Source organism: Danio aesculapii, chromosome 2, assembly GCF_903798145.1.
Source record: "Danio aesculapii chromosome 2, fDanAes4.1, whole genome shotgun sequence".
Lineage (NCBI taxonomy): Eukaryota > Metazoa > Chordata > Actinopteri > Cypriniformes > Danionidae > Danio > Danio aesculapii.
Genome location: NC_079436.1, coordinates 41590052 through 41604295, shown reverse-complemented (window position 1 = coordinate 41604295; position 14244 = coordinate 41590052). Strand labels below are relative to the sequence as shown.

Sequence of the window (14244 nt, the reverse complement as noted above, 5' to 3'; positions counted from 1 at the left end):
TGCATGCAGTTTTATTCTACTTTTTTACATTCCAATTCCTGTTCATGGATTTCAACTTTGTATGGAATAAACACAGCAATAAAACAATGGCACAGACAAGCTGGTTAAAATAGTGTCATGCCACTCTCAACAAACAATGGTTCATAAAACACATAGCAGATTTGTTTTAAGCCAATTATTCTTTCTCCAAAGCTACTCATTATTTCCATATACGCTTCTGATCTCTTATCTAGTTGATTTGCTATTTCAGAAATCAAACAATGCCACCAACCTTACAAAAGAGCTCATTGTATGCCTTAAGAGAAACATCTGCAGGTCTTATTAACTTTCACTTTGTAAACCCAGCTAAACACAACAAAACCGCTGATGCCAAGTAGCTGTGACCTTTTTTTAGTGAATTATCCATCAACTGGTAAGTGAATACAACTTGATGGGCAAGACAAGAGATCTTGCGAGATATTTTATTATAGGTTGTTTTCACATGATGTCGTTGCAAAATTCAGATGGAGGACAGGAAGTGATTCTTCTACATAGGAATCGCTATTAGAACATCAAAATATTTCTGTTTTATGTTGTTTATAATTGTTTAAATGAGCCAAAATAAGATAGATTTGGGAAACGCAAAATCAACGAACTGTTTGTATTGACGCAACTTGCGACCTTAGCTGGCTAACGATGGTTTTCAGAAACACACCCCAGTTTGATACCAGATTTTTGTTCTGTTTAACACAAAAGTCAGAAAGACTTCCAAAGTATTTGTTTATCATACAATGTAGGTCAGTAGTTACAGTTTTGCAACATTTTTAGATTAAATATTCCTTCGTGCTCAACAAAACAAATCATGTATGGAACAAGTGGCACAGACAAGCTGATTCAAATAGTGTCATGCCACTCTCAAAAAAACAATAGTTCATAAAACACAGATTTGTTTTAAACCAATTATTCTTTCTCCAATCATTTCAGTGTACACTTCTGATCTCTCAGATATCTAGTTGATTTGCTATTTCAGAACAAAATCAACAAATTTTTGATGCCCCCAACCCTTTAAAAGAGCTTATTGTAAGCATTAAGAAAAACAGCGAGTAAACGGTGACAGAATTTTCATCTTTGGGTGAACCATCCCTTTAAGCATGCTTCAAACTTCCCTGAAATTGTAGTTTGCCCGGATCCCTAAGCTGTTGTTTAATTAAGTGCTAACATAGATGAGCATTGTCTCTGTTGCTAAGGAGGTGCAGGCATTAGGTGTGGTTGCTGTGTCATAACTCTGGCATGTTTGGAGGTGCACCCACCTTCCTCTCACTGCACTTTCCATTCAAAATCGCCCTGCCTCCCCCTACAGGTGCAGTTACACGCGCATGATGTCCAAGTTTATAACCTTTCTCATCTCCTCTTTAAAGACAGGGGGGCTTTCGTTTGCATTCAGGCTATTACAATTCAATCTCAAACGCTTTCTAAAGTCTTGCCAAGACAAAAGGCCCCCCGACTCAAGTCCAAACAATGCTAATTCCATTTTTATGAACATGCTTGTAGTTTAAAGTGTCTGTTTGAAGAGATTACGTGCGAGCTTGGCCTGCACTCAAAGCTCATAAGATCTTAAGGACTCAACAAAACAGACTTCACCCTCTTCCAGTCACACTGCTAAACGGTAGCCCCGGGCAGGTCACGGTACAAGGATTAGCAAGAAACTTCGTAAAAATTCCACTGGCCTGTGTAGGAGGGGGTTGCACGGCACTGCAGGTATGTGTGAGTAGGTGGGTAGATATACAGTATACATAGAGATACTGATGACGCTTGGATGGACCGCTGCGATTTGTCATGCCTCCACCCTGTTTTCCAGGGAGTGGCACTCTCACGTTGCACGTGGTCCTCTCGGATTGCGTGCTGCCCACAAGGAAAACACCTGGGGCTTGTGCCTGAAAAGGGGTCAAAGGTCAGGCACACTCACCCACGTCTAAGATATCCAGATAGATGACGTCAGATGTTGCGGTTCCGAGTTGGTTGGAGGCCTCCACCCATATCTCATAGGGCGTAAAGAGGGCGAGGTCGCGGGGGATGTAGCACGTGTATGGTTCTCCCGTGCTGTAGTCCTCACACTCCTTTCCCGTCCGTACCACCTATAGGTGCAAACATAAAGCTTATTTTTTGACAAATGGACCAGTCAATGGTTGGATAAAACAGACTTGTGATGATGCCTTCGTAGAGACAGTCATAGGGTCTCTGGTTATGCTTCCTTAATTATTGCATATTCCTAGAGGGAATGAGGATATGATAATTGCTGTCTGGAATTAGCATTCCGTCTGCTCACTGGGCATGAAATTATATAATGTTATGATAAAAAAAATATTATGATGATTTCTTTCTGTATTTATGATTTACAGCTTTGTGTTTAATTAAAACTGTTTTTATTTTTCTGGAAAGACTTTAAACAAATATTAAATTTTAAAATTTTTCTGTAAAGGTTCCTTATTTTCGGATTATATTGTTTATATTCATTTTAGACAACACAACACCAATGTTTTAACTGGTGGAATCATTTTCATTCTTTTTGTTGGTTCCACTTTATATTAAGTGGCCTTAACTAATATGTACTTACACTGAAATGAATTCTTTGTTACAATGTACCAATTGTGTAAATACATGTTTTTACATTGTACTTATGATTAATTAAATACATGCATGTAATTAATTTCTGTAATTATATCTTTAATTACACTGTTGACTATCCCTTACACTTTAACCCACCCTTAAACCAAGCTACAGTTGAAGTCAGAATTATTAGCCAACCTTTGATTTATCTTTTTTTAAATATTTCCCAAATGAAAGAGCAATGAAATTTTCACAGTATGTCTGATAATATTTTTTTCTTCTAGAGAAAGTCATATTTGTTTTATTTCGGCAAGAATAAAAGCGGTTTTTAATTTTTAAGTTCAAAATGATTAGCCCCTTTTTTTTCGATAGTCTATACAGAACAAACCATCGTTACACAATAACTTGCCTAATTACCCTAACCTGCCCAGTTAACCTAATTAACGTAGTTAAGCCTTTAAATGTCACTTTAAGTTGTATAGAAGTGTCTTTAAATAATATTTGACTAGATATTTTTTCTGTCATCATGGCAAAAGATAAAATAAATCAGTTATTAGAAATGAGTTATTAAAACTATTATGTTTAGAAATGTGAAAAAAAATCTTCTCTCCGTTAAACAGAAATTGGGGAAAAAACATACGGGGGGGGGTTATAATTCAGGGGGGCTTATAATTCTGACTTCAACTGTATACCACCAAACCTGTCCCTAAATCTACCTGTATTCCACCTCAATAACACAAGAAGTGTTCCGCAACACATTATGAAAACAGTAAGTACATTGTATTTATTTTTTGATGCAAGTACATAGTAGTTAAGGCCACTTAATATAAAGTGAGACCATTTTGTATTATGTTTTTATTTTCTCAAATAGTTTTACACTTTACATCAGATATATGCAAGAGATCATCTGAATACACTCACAAATATAAGCACAAATTCTGTTTCTCCACTTTCTCTTTCAGCAATATATGCTTTCATTTTTGTGCGCATGTAAACTAATGTTATACATAATAATATTAAATAAATAAATAAATAAAATCTCTAAAAAAAAAAATAAAAGGGGGAGCGACAAAGAAGTAAAAATAAATAAATAAATAAATAAACAAATAAACAAACAAACAAACAAAAGATATACATGCATATCAGCAACAAACTATGTAGGGAGTGATCCTTCTGATTTTAAGCTAACATAAAAGTCCACGTTTATGGGATGTTGCATAGTTGGTCCATTTTTTCCCAGAATCAAATAAATTGTTCAATTTTATGATTTACAAATGCAGTAATTTGCTCCATTTTATAAAATTTCCATTGTAATTTGATATTACAATTTATTACTCCATTGAGTAAGAATCATGTATTTAGATTAAGAATCATCCTAATTTCAACCAAAACCAACTGACAACATTGACCAATTTTGAAATTCTAAAAAAAAAAAAAAAACTAAATTACAGTATTTTTTCATTTATAATTGGGAAGAAATGTTATGAGATCTTTACAGAATAAAATTTTTAAAAATTAGATTTTACTGAAAGATAACTTAATATTTCTTGCCAGAATATTTTTTTTATATTTCCATAATTTTAGTATGTATATGTACACATGTATATACACATACAATTCAAGGCAAAATTATTAGCCCTCCTGTGAAATTTGAATTCTTTTAAGGATATTTTCCCAAGTGCTGTTGAACCGAGAGAAGATTCTCACCACATTTTTAAACAATTGTTTAATTCACTACTTCCTAATAACTAATTTATTTAATCTTTTTCATGATGACAGTATATAATACACACTAGTTATTTTGCAAGATACTAGTATTCAGCTTTGTTGCGTGTGGCGTTCACTCCTGCCCATAATTATTACTTTCAAGTGATCTTGTTTGTCTTTTTTTCCCTTTTCAGTTTTCTCTTGGTTGATTTGGTGGCTTCAGGCCTTTAAAACGGACGGAAGCAGACTTCTAGCTCTTGCTCATTCCTCCATGCCACCACAGTTTTTGATGGCTTTATTGTTGTGTTCTCCTTTATACTTTCCTTTTGATGTTTGTTTGGAGTGGGGAGTCCCAACCTGCTTTAGGTTTGTTTGATTGTCATTTATTATGTTGCTGGGCTCCCCATCTCTTGTCATTTTGGATTGTTTTGCTGGTTATTTTATGTTAAAAACTAAATAATTTAGTTGGAGCACTATGGCTGTTGTTTATTTATGTTACGTTGTCTTACGTTGTCGTTTGAGTCATATTTCAATTTAAGGGTTTACCAAGGTTAATTAGGCAATTAGGCAAGACAGTTGACAACAGTGTTTTTTTTCTGTAGCCAATCAAAAAAAATTATAATCTAATAATATTGAATTATTATTCAAAATTATTTTTAGAAATGTTAATCCAGCCAAACTAAAATAAACAAATATATTACATAAATATATTATAAGAAAAGCTAAATGCTCTGTTAAACATCACTTATGTTTAAATATAAAAATATACATTTTATTATTTAAATATTAAATATATTAAAATAAGTCATTTTGCCTTCTGCTGTATTCTATATATATATATAGTAGAAGTCAGAATTATTAGTCTCCCTGTATGTGTGTGTATATATATATATATAGTAATTAGAACTTTACAGGATTTTCGCCCCCGACAAAAAAATAAAATAAAGTGTACAGCATCTGCCCATCAGGAAGGATTAGCACAGATTGGGTTTGAGACACCCTTAAACATCCCTCCACTGTCCTCCAGAGAATGGGCATGTGAGAACATGAAGTATACCAACAAGATAAGGCGTGAATTTGGGAAGAGGCATTAACGCAAGCATGAATGACCTGTGGCACTGACCTGAGCTTATATTTGAGTGTGTATTTTGTCTTGATAAAGGTTTCCCCCTGGCCCCCAGGGGCCCATCTACAAGTGAGGTCTTTAGTGTTCCTGGACCAGCAGGTAAGATTCACGGGCTTCTCAGGAGGCACTAAAAAAAAACAGATAAGGTCAATGACTTTTCACTGAGCTGTCAAAGAGAGTTAGTGAAACATGACTCATGCCTCTTATAACACCTTATAAGAGGTACACTAATAACACTTGATGGTTTTCACTACATACAAGACCAAATGCTGCTTGTAGACACATATGGGATAAAATCAGTTAAAAGCTTCATGAACAATGTCAGAAAACAGTTGCTTACAGCACTTTGGTGTAAAATAGCAATTAAAAATAAAAATAACTGGAGAAGAATTGGATTCATTCATTTCATTATACCTTGGGAAAATGCCAGAAACTGTTAAAAACCAATGAGAAATACCTAATAAAAATACTTTTGTAAGCAAGAAGAAAAGCCATAACTCAAAAATGGTTTCAGGTTCCTCAAGCAAGAACCCAATGGGCAGAAATTGTAAAGGAGATACTTTTAAGTTAAACATGAAGAGACTCAAAAAAATGTGACAAGGAAAAAAAAAATGGACTGAGCATGCCTTTGCAAATAATATGTGAAAATGTGCATCAAACGTATTGTGATTTCATACTGCAACCCCTATGATAACTGCTTTGTTCCTTTTTATTGTTCCTTTCCTTTTCTTTCTTCAATAAAAAGAAAATCTGTAACCAGTTTAACTTCACTGTACAAACAAAAGTATATATTATTTAGTAGGGCAGCACAGTGGCTCAGTGGTTAGCACTTTTGCCTCATAGTAAGAAGATAGCTGGTTGGCATTTCTGTGGAGTTTGCATGTTCTCTTGGGTGCTCCGGTTTCCCCCACAGTCCAAAGGCATGCGCTATAGGTGAATTGGGTAATCAAAATTGGCCAGTGTATGAGTATGTGTGTAAATGCGAGAGTGTATGGGTGTTTCCGAGTACTGGGTTGCAGCTGGAAGGGCATTCGCTGAGTAAAACATATGCTGGAATAGTTGGCGGTTCATTCTACTGTAGAAACCCCTGATAAGTAAGGGAATAAGCTGAAGGAAAATGAATAAATGAATGATTGATATTTAGTAGCTATTTCCACGGATGTTTTCTGTTTAGTCAATTTCACTCTTCAAAATATTACTCGAGTTGTTTTATTTTAATAAGAAAAAAGTTGATAATACTGAATAACTGGATTGGATTGGTGTTTATTAGCACAGCCAATATTAGTCATTCTGAATGTTGACTGGGTTTGGAAATAACCTTTCATTTAACGTTGTTCCAGCATAATTGTGCAGATTTTATAATGTATTATTAATTCATGTTAGTAAACAAGTATTTTAGACGCAAGGTTTTTACATTTATTAAAAAAGCTGTTGTTTGAAAATTCTATTCATTGCAGAATCCTAAAAAAACTGTCTCATAGTTTTCACAAAATATTAGTAACAACATTTTTTAGTAATAACGAGAAATGCATTTATTTATTTTTGTTTATGCTTAAGCATAAAAATATGAATCACATTCATTCAAAAAGTGGTTACTATAATATTTCCGAATTGTCTTTTTTTTCCCTTTATCAAACACATTCAGTATTGTAGACCAGAATACATTTAAAAAAAGAACTCATCCAAAAGTAAAAGCCTTATTAAGTTTTGATGAAAGATAATGAATGCTGCCTTTTTTGGAATAACGCGCACCAATGAATCCATCACAATAAGCAGAGGAACGTGCATTAAGAAAGTAAATAGGGTCAATTTCGACTTTGTGTTGACTTAAAACATTTTCAATAATGGATGAGTGTCTTCAGCTGTCATCCTCATTTAAGTTCAGGAATGGGGCCAAGATTCCATTCAGCTGAGCACAAAAGACACTGCGTCTAAGTGTAAGACTGTGATTATATGAACCAAACCTTACAGAGGAGACCTCAGAGACATAGAGAGCTTGAGTCAACACAGCACTTAAAAATCACACACACACTTATCATAACCATGTCTCTCCATTTCTGGTGTTCAATCTTTTTACCAAATGACCAGACAGACACTGGCTTCCTTGCCTTTGTCTCGCTCCCTCAATTTCCTTGTGTGTCTGCGTTTGTAATTTTCCATACTGCCACCATTCCATGCAACTTGACAAATGCGGCACATTTGTGTCTGTCGAGGAAAAGCGTCTATAATGGACCACACAGGTGCTAAAAGCATAACAGAGGAACAGATAGCCATCTTAAGCGGCTTAAACCACTCTCAAGTTCATTGGCGGATAGGGTGAAAACAAAGGTGACCGCCTTTATAAATTTTGTTGTCTGCACTGCACACAAAAAAAATGCTTTTCATAAAGAGTTTTGGTCTTGTTTCTAGTCTAAATATCTAAAAAAAAATAATTAAGACATTTTCTAGAGTAGACAAGCAAAAAATATGGTCTTGTTTTCAGAAATAATATACTAAAATTAAGTGAGTTTTTTCTTAAAGATGCTGTATGTAAAGTTTTTGACTCTTATAAAGCATAAAATACCACAATATGCTTGCAGATATTTAAGAAACATGTTAAGAGAACATTCCTGTTTATCTGAAAAACAATGCTGAAGTCGGATATTCTGCTTTGAAAATGTGCGCAACGTGCCGGAACCTCTGCTTTGGTGCACTGTAAAAAAATATATGATTAATTAGTCCTGAAAGCATATGTTTTTAGGTCATTGTAACTTATTAAACCTTAACTTATTAAATTAATCATGTTCTAACTTAATTTTAGAAGTTACGTAAGCCGTTTTAAGTCAGTTTGACATAATATAAGTTCAATGGACTCATAAGGTTAATTTGATTCAGCTTAAAAATTTAAGACAACCAGGATTTTTTACAGTGTGGAAAGTGCATATTTCATTCATTCAGTCAGAAAGGCTCTCATAGTGTGTCCGCAACCTCCTGTGGACAAGTAGCAGCCTCCGAAATGAGATGCAGATTCAGAGTTCCACATGAGGTGGTTATTAATTAGCAAATAATATAAATATTACAAATGTAAACATTAGGTGAGCAGGTTGCATTGTAACCTCGTGTCCTAACAACATGCCAAGTGATGAGATATGCAGTGATGAGCCATTTGGCTGTTTGCACCAGATGAAACATGACAGAAATAAAAAAAACAGCCATTCAGAAGCACAGAATAGTGCACTTACTACACTCCAACAAAATGCAAAGGTTTACAATCTAATTAATGCATATTAAACCTCTTTAATATTATTAAATGTACGTGCAGAATCACTGATATGTGTTGGCTTGCATTGAGTCAGAGTTCTAAAGTTCTGATTTTCAAGATCGGAGGTGAACTATGTGCTGCTGCTTTCAGTTTATGACAATAAATGTCATGTAAAATGACATTCAAACTCACACTATTAGCATTTAACACTGAATAAAGCACATGACGTTTACCTAAGGTGATCATTGTCAGTGTATTATTGTCCAGCTGCAAGAAATAGAAGCTGTTTCTAAAATATAAATTTCAGGTGTTTGTAAGAATAAAAACTTTTTTAATATGGAGAATATTCTTTCTATCGCATTCTGTTGCTTTTATTTAGTACTTGACTTAAATCAGCATTTAGGCTCGATAGTCAGGCTCTCTCCTGTTGGTGTTGTTAATCTGGCAACCTGCAATTGCATGTGTTTTGAACCAGACGTGCAATACCTAGTTCAACCACTGGATGTCAAACTTACATAATGCACCATTAAAACAAGCTAAATAATCTGCCAATAATCTTGTTTTTGCTTCAAAATTACACTGAAAAAAATAAATAAATCGATTTGTGTTGGGAAAGAATGAAGAATAAGTAAACTTAATTGCTTTTACAAATTTGGTGGACTGAACATAAAACAATAAAGTTGTCCTAAAAAAGACTTATGAATAGTGTTGTTCCCAGTCATTTGAAATAAGTAGTTTGAACAAGCAGCAAAAGTCATATTTTTGAGTGTACCCAATTGGCAAATTATTTTGCTTGCTTTACAGAAAAAAAATCCCTTTAATCAAACAAATTTTGTCATACTATTCCTGATAACAAGACAACACTTTTTGCTTATCTAGAAAATGCTTCTTGATTTAGGATTTTTTTTTAATATTTAGACTAGAAACAAAACCTCGAAGAAAAATGGTTTTTTTTTTGCAGTATGTAACGCAAATAGTTGGAAATACACCATAGATCTGTTACTATAGCTTGTCAAATTAGCCCCTATTTGTGTGTGATTACCAACATGCTATTTTGTTTTTCACACATCTCATCAATAGCATATAAGCTGCTGCTTTCTAAAGAGGGCACAGCCTTTACACCATGTTCTCACAGAAACAACAAAACGAGCGAATTCTCACGAAGCCAAGATGTCAGTTGGACAATGATAAAAAAGGAAGTATTTACAACGTCTAGACTCCACCAGGACATTTCTGAATGCTTAGTGGATTCATTTATGTAGTTGTTGTGGAGTTGATTCAGTATCTTTGTTCCCCTGCTTTTCATTTGTAAATAAACATTACACTATTAGTATAATTCTCTTGTCTTCGCAGAAAATCTAACTATACATTGCATAATAAATGTGTCAATGAATTACGCTGGCATGTTTTCAGGAAGATCAAATGACATACCTCTGGATCTCTGTGAATAGAGTCAAAGACAATGATAACATTCTCAAAATATGAATTAACACTTGTTTTGGAAATAGAGTTAGAGCACGAAACATTGCTACTGACTTTACCTTCAGAAACAGCATTGAACTGATCCTTGCACATGAAGCATATTAAAGCCCCATTCACACCAAGCACGATAACTATTATCATAACGGTAAAGACAGAGTTATAAAAACATTCTGAATGAAAAACAGCTACAGACCCAATCTATATCTATAAAGATGTAGAGAAACGATAACGTTGGGATCATTTTCTGATATTTTCTAACACAGTAAATGTTAAAACACTGACAGCCAGTCAGAATCCATTGAAGTATAATGGGCTCGTGCAATTTGAATCTACAGACGACATTGTGGAGAAGCTAACTGTATGATGTTAAACTCTCTTTTGAAAGAGTATTTAAAGATGATGACCATCTAAAAAAAATTGGGAAAACCATAGGAAAGAATGATAAAAATAAACAAAAGTTATTAAAGCCAGGCTAACAAATCAAAGTATACAAATAAAAGTACCCTAGGTATCCTGCGCTAGATTCAGTGGCTTCATATTGTGAAAGGTTTTTATTTCCATACTGAGAATGCTAAATTTGTTTGATTAGATTAATACATTTATAAATAAAGATTACAAGAGCTGGATTCACTGGTCAGATGCATTAGTAGCACATTGAGGAAATCTGCTGGCTACAATGGGGAAATAGGCCTTTTATGCCACTGTACAATGCAAATTAGGACTACATTTACATTTAGTCATTTAGACAAGAACTTTTCATATTTACGGTTATTTATATGTCCTAATATAAAGGTTACAACTGGTGATGCAGATAGTAAATGTTCCTGCAAAATGGCTTTAACGTTATTTGTGATATGCGCCATTTTGCATGGTCACCTTTATGGAAGTAGACTGGAGCTTTGAAACAGAGCTGATTTGGACAATGTCCTCCAAACAATAGTCAATAGTTTTTACTGGAAAATGTGAAAATTCACCTATTCTTTAGCTATTAGGGGGCATTGTTTCCAAAAGTGTTCCCTGAGCTCTCCAGAGTTCTCCAACAGAGAATTTTATGCAAACTTGATTTGCGATATATATTGCATCCTCAAAATTTATTGAGGTCATGTTCATGGTCGATATATATTGATAAACAGGTAACACTTTACTTGAAGAGGCGTTTATAAGTCTGTCATAAAACTTTTTTAACCTTTATAATGAATGAAAAATGAGATTTTATGTATGCTTATGACCAGTGTAGGGGTATGTTACTTTTGAAAGTAATGGATTACAATATTGAGTGACCTACACCTTCATTTACCTTTAAAAAAACAACACATAAAAAAAATATCTGAGAACTTCCTAACCCCAGAGCTGTACATGCCATATATACAGATTGTTGAAAGATTGTTGAAAGTTTAAAGCAATGTGTTTGCTACTTTTGTAGTATTAGTCTTAAGTAAAAATCACTGTTCATTGAGACTATCTCCTTTTCCTTTTCTTCAATGCGTTCAAAATAATGAACACATTCTTGCATTGACTACGTGATTCATTGTGACTACTTTAATTTTAATTCAGCAATTTATTTTTTAAAAAGCTAATTAATTTAACTAAAAAGTAACTCGCGTTATAATAATAAATAAATATTATTACTTATTTTTTAAAAGTAATGCGCTACTTTCCTTACTTAAAAAAGTAATAGTTAAATAACTTGCGTTACTTGTAATGTGTTACCACAAACACTGCTTATGACAACTGTTATTAAGTTATGATAACTTGACATTACAAAGACAACATAACTTGTCATAAATCTGTCATAAACATGATTGTCATTAGGCATTATAATTGTGTCATGAATATTCTTCTGATTTTAGAGGAACAAATTGTATGTCATTAAAATGTCTCATTAACAGTGTCATTAGTCAAATAATTTTTAATAGCAATAATATTTAAGGACGTATTGTCTTGAAAGGAGAAGTGTCTTGAAAAATATCTAGTAAAATATTATTTACTGTCATCATGGCAAAGATAAAATAAATCAGTTATTAGAAATGTCATATATATATATATATATATATATATATATAAATAAATGACAGCAAAACAACAAAAAACTGGTTGTGATGTATTTGTTTATGTTAAGGAGTCATAACAAACAATGTCATCTTTGCATTAAAAATGACATAACTGAGCGAATGATACTTCATGACAGTTGTTATAAGCACAAAATCTCATTCATATGTCATGATTATTAAGGTTTAATGACTTATGAACACCCCTTTAAGTAAAGTATTACCGATTATTGTGACAGCCCTAGGATTCAACGTAGAACTAAAAGCATAAACTAAAAATAAACAGATCTTTATCATTCATCAGAGCAAAGTTTATCATTTTATTTATATTATTAATTATCCTGCTTTTTGTGAACAAGCCTTAAGTCGCTAGAGCGGCACATTTTTTCTCATGCTCCCAGAAAATGTACCAAAACAAAAGAACTGAGTTGTCCTTTTTCATGTTTTCTGTGTTGCTAGATGCACCAGGGACCACATTACAGCACTTAACCACAGAAAAAGTCAGATTTTCATGATATGTCAACTTTAAACACTGCAAAAACTACAGCTCAGCGGCAGGGGGTCAATGCATGAGGACCGTCTAATAGTCTGACCCATATTCCCCCAAGGCTCCAGGCTTACCCACAGAATCCATTTAATCGTATTTAAGTTGGACTGCGTGCACATTCACCAATTAAGCGCACTCGGTAGTAAATAAGAACAATATGGTAGACGGGACTCACTGCCAACGTAGATGCAGGAGCCGGCCAGCACATGACCTCCGCCGTTGTGGCACACAAGGTTGTCTCCAGAGCGCTGACGGGACCCCAAAAGCCTGGGCAGGGTGACGCTGATCACAGTGGGGCTCAAGATGCTGTAGGTGCTGCTGGGAAGACGCTTGCCGTTCAGCGTCCAGTAGAGCGAGCCTGCATGGATGCCGTGGTCTGGGTTGACTGAACACGTGGCTGTCAGGCTGGAGCCGATGAGCAGGGCAGGGTCTTGAGGGTAGATTGTAGCCACCTCTGTGAGGGAAAGAAGCAGCTTGGTTATTACAGGTTATGGGTTTAATGATAAAGGAGAAGACATAGCAGACTCATGCACCACAAATAGTCTTAAGTTGCATGGATATATTTAAATAGCTAAAAGTACTAAGTGAAGATCATATTCCATAAGGATAATTTGTGAATTATCTACTGTAAATAAATAAAAATTCAATTTTTGGTTTGTAATGTGCTAAAATTAGACTAATTTAAAGGCAATTTACTCAGTATTTTGATTATTTTGAGTCCAGATTTTCAAATAGTTGTATTTTGCCCAAATATAATCCCATTTTAACACTTATACATCAACGGAAAGATTATTTGTTTGGCTTTCAGATCTCAAAATACTTTATGACTGTTTTTGTTTTCCAGGGTTACATATGGATATTCAGATGAGATACTTTCTATCTATTTCACTAAGATGGATATTTAATGGTTAATGTTTTTTATGGTTGCCCAACTGATGTTTTACATCTGGTATTAAGATGTGCTTTTGTCAATTCAACCACAAGCAGATGACACTGAATTCGGGTGTAAATGGGGTCTAAAATATTCGACTGGACCACCCCTTCCATTGTCTACGCAGTCACAGCCAGTTCCAAAACAGATCATTCACACAGTGGCATAAAAAATATGAAACATACATTATAAATGAACGTAGAGTGTAAAATAAAATAAACTGACATTAATTTAACAATGTAGATATTTAAATCATAAAACTAACTGCGAGTAATCCCAACATAAGTGATCAAAAGAGATGCATCAGTATGTATGTTAATAATAACAGATGGAACTTTACTGTGTCTTGTCTGGATCACTGTAAATGCATGATAATGTAAGGTACAAGAGGACCTATAAGTAACTTGGCATGTATTTTAATGTCAATTTATCATACTATAACCTCTGCTAATATTCTAATAACAGTTAGTTGACATCAAGTTGCAACGTCATTTATCATCAAATGCATTTTTTAATATGAGCATCAATGTAAAGTGCAACCTATTTGCAAACTAAATAAAGAAATTAATGCATGAA

At 34.1% G+C, this 14244-nt stretch overlaps 1 protein-coding gene across 1 annotated transcript in view; it reads right to left on the bottom strand.

Annotated features, from left to right (window-relative positions):
• The window catches only part of crlf1a (cytokine receptor-like factor 1a), a 47725-nt gene that overhangs the window by 18768 nt on the left and 14713 nt on the right, over positions 1 to 14244 (bottom strand). Inside the window, 4 exon segments of the mRNA XM_056479456.1 lie at positions 1946 to 2095; positions 2098 to 2114; positions 5417 to 5546; positions 12913 to 13191. Of these exon segments, the coding sequence (XP_056335431.1) occupies positions 1946 to 2095; positions 2098 to 2114; positions 5417 to 5546; positions 12913 to 13191 (576 nt within the window).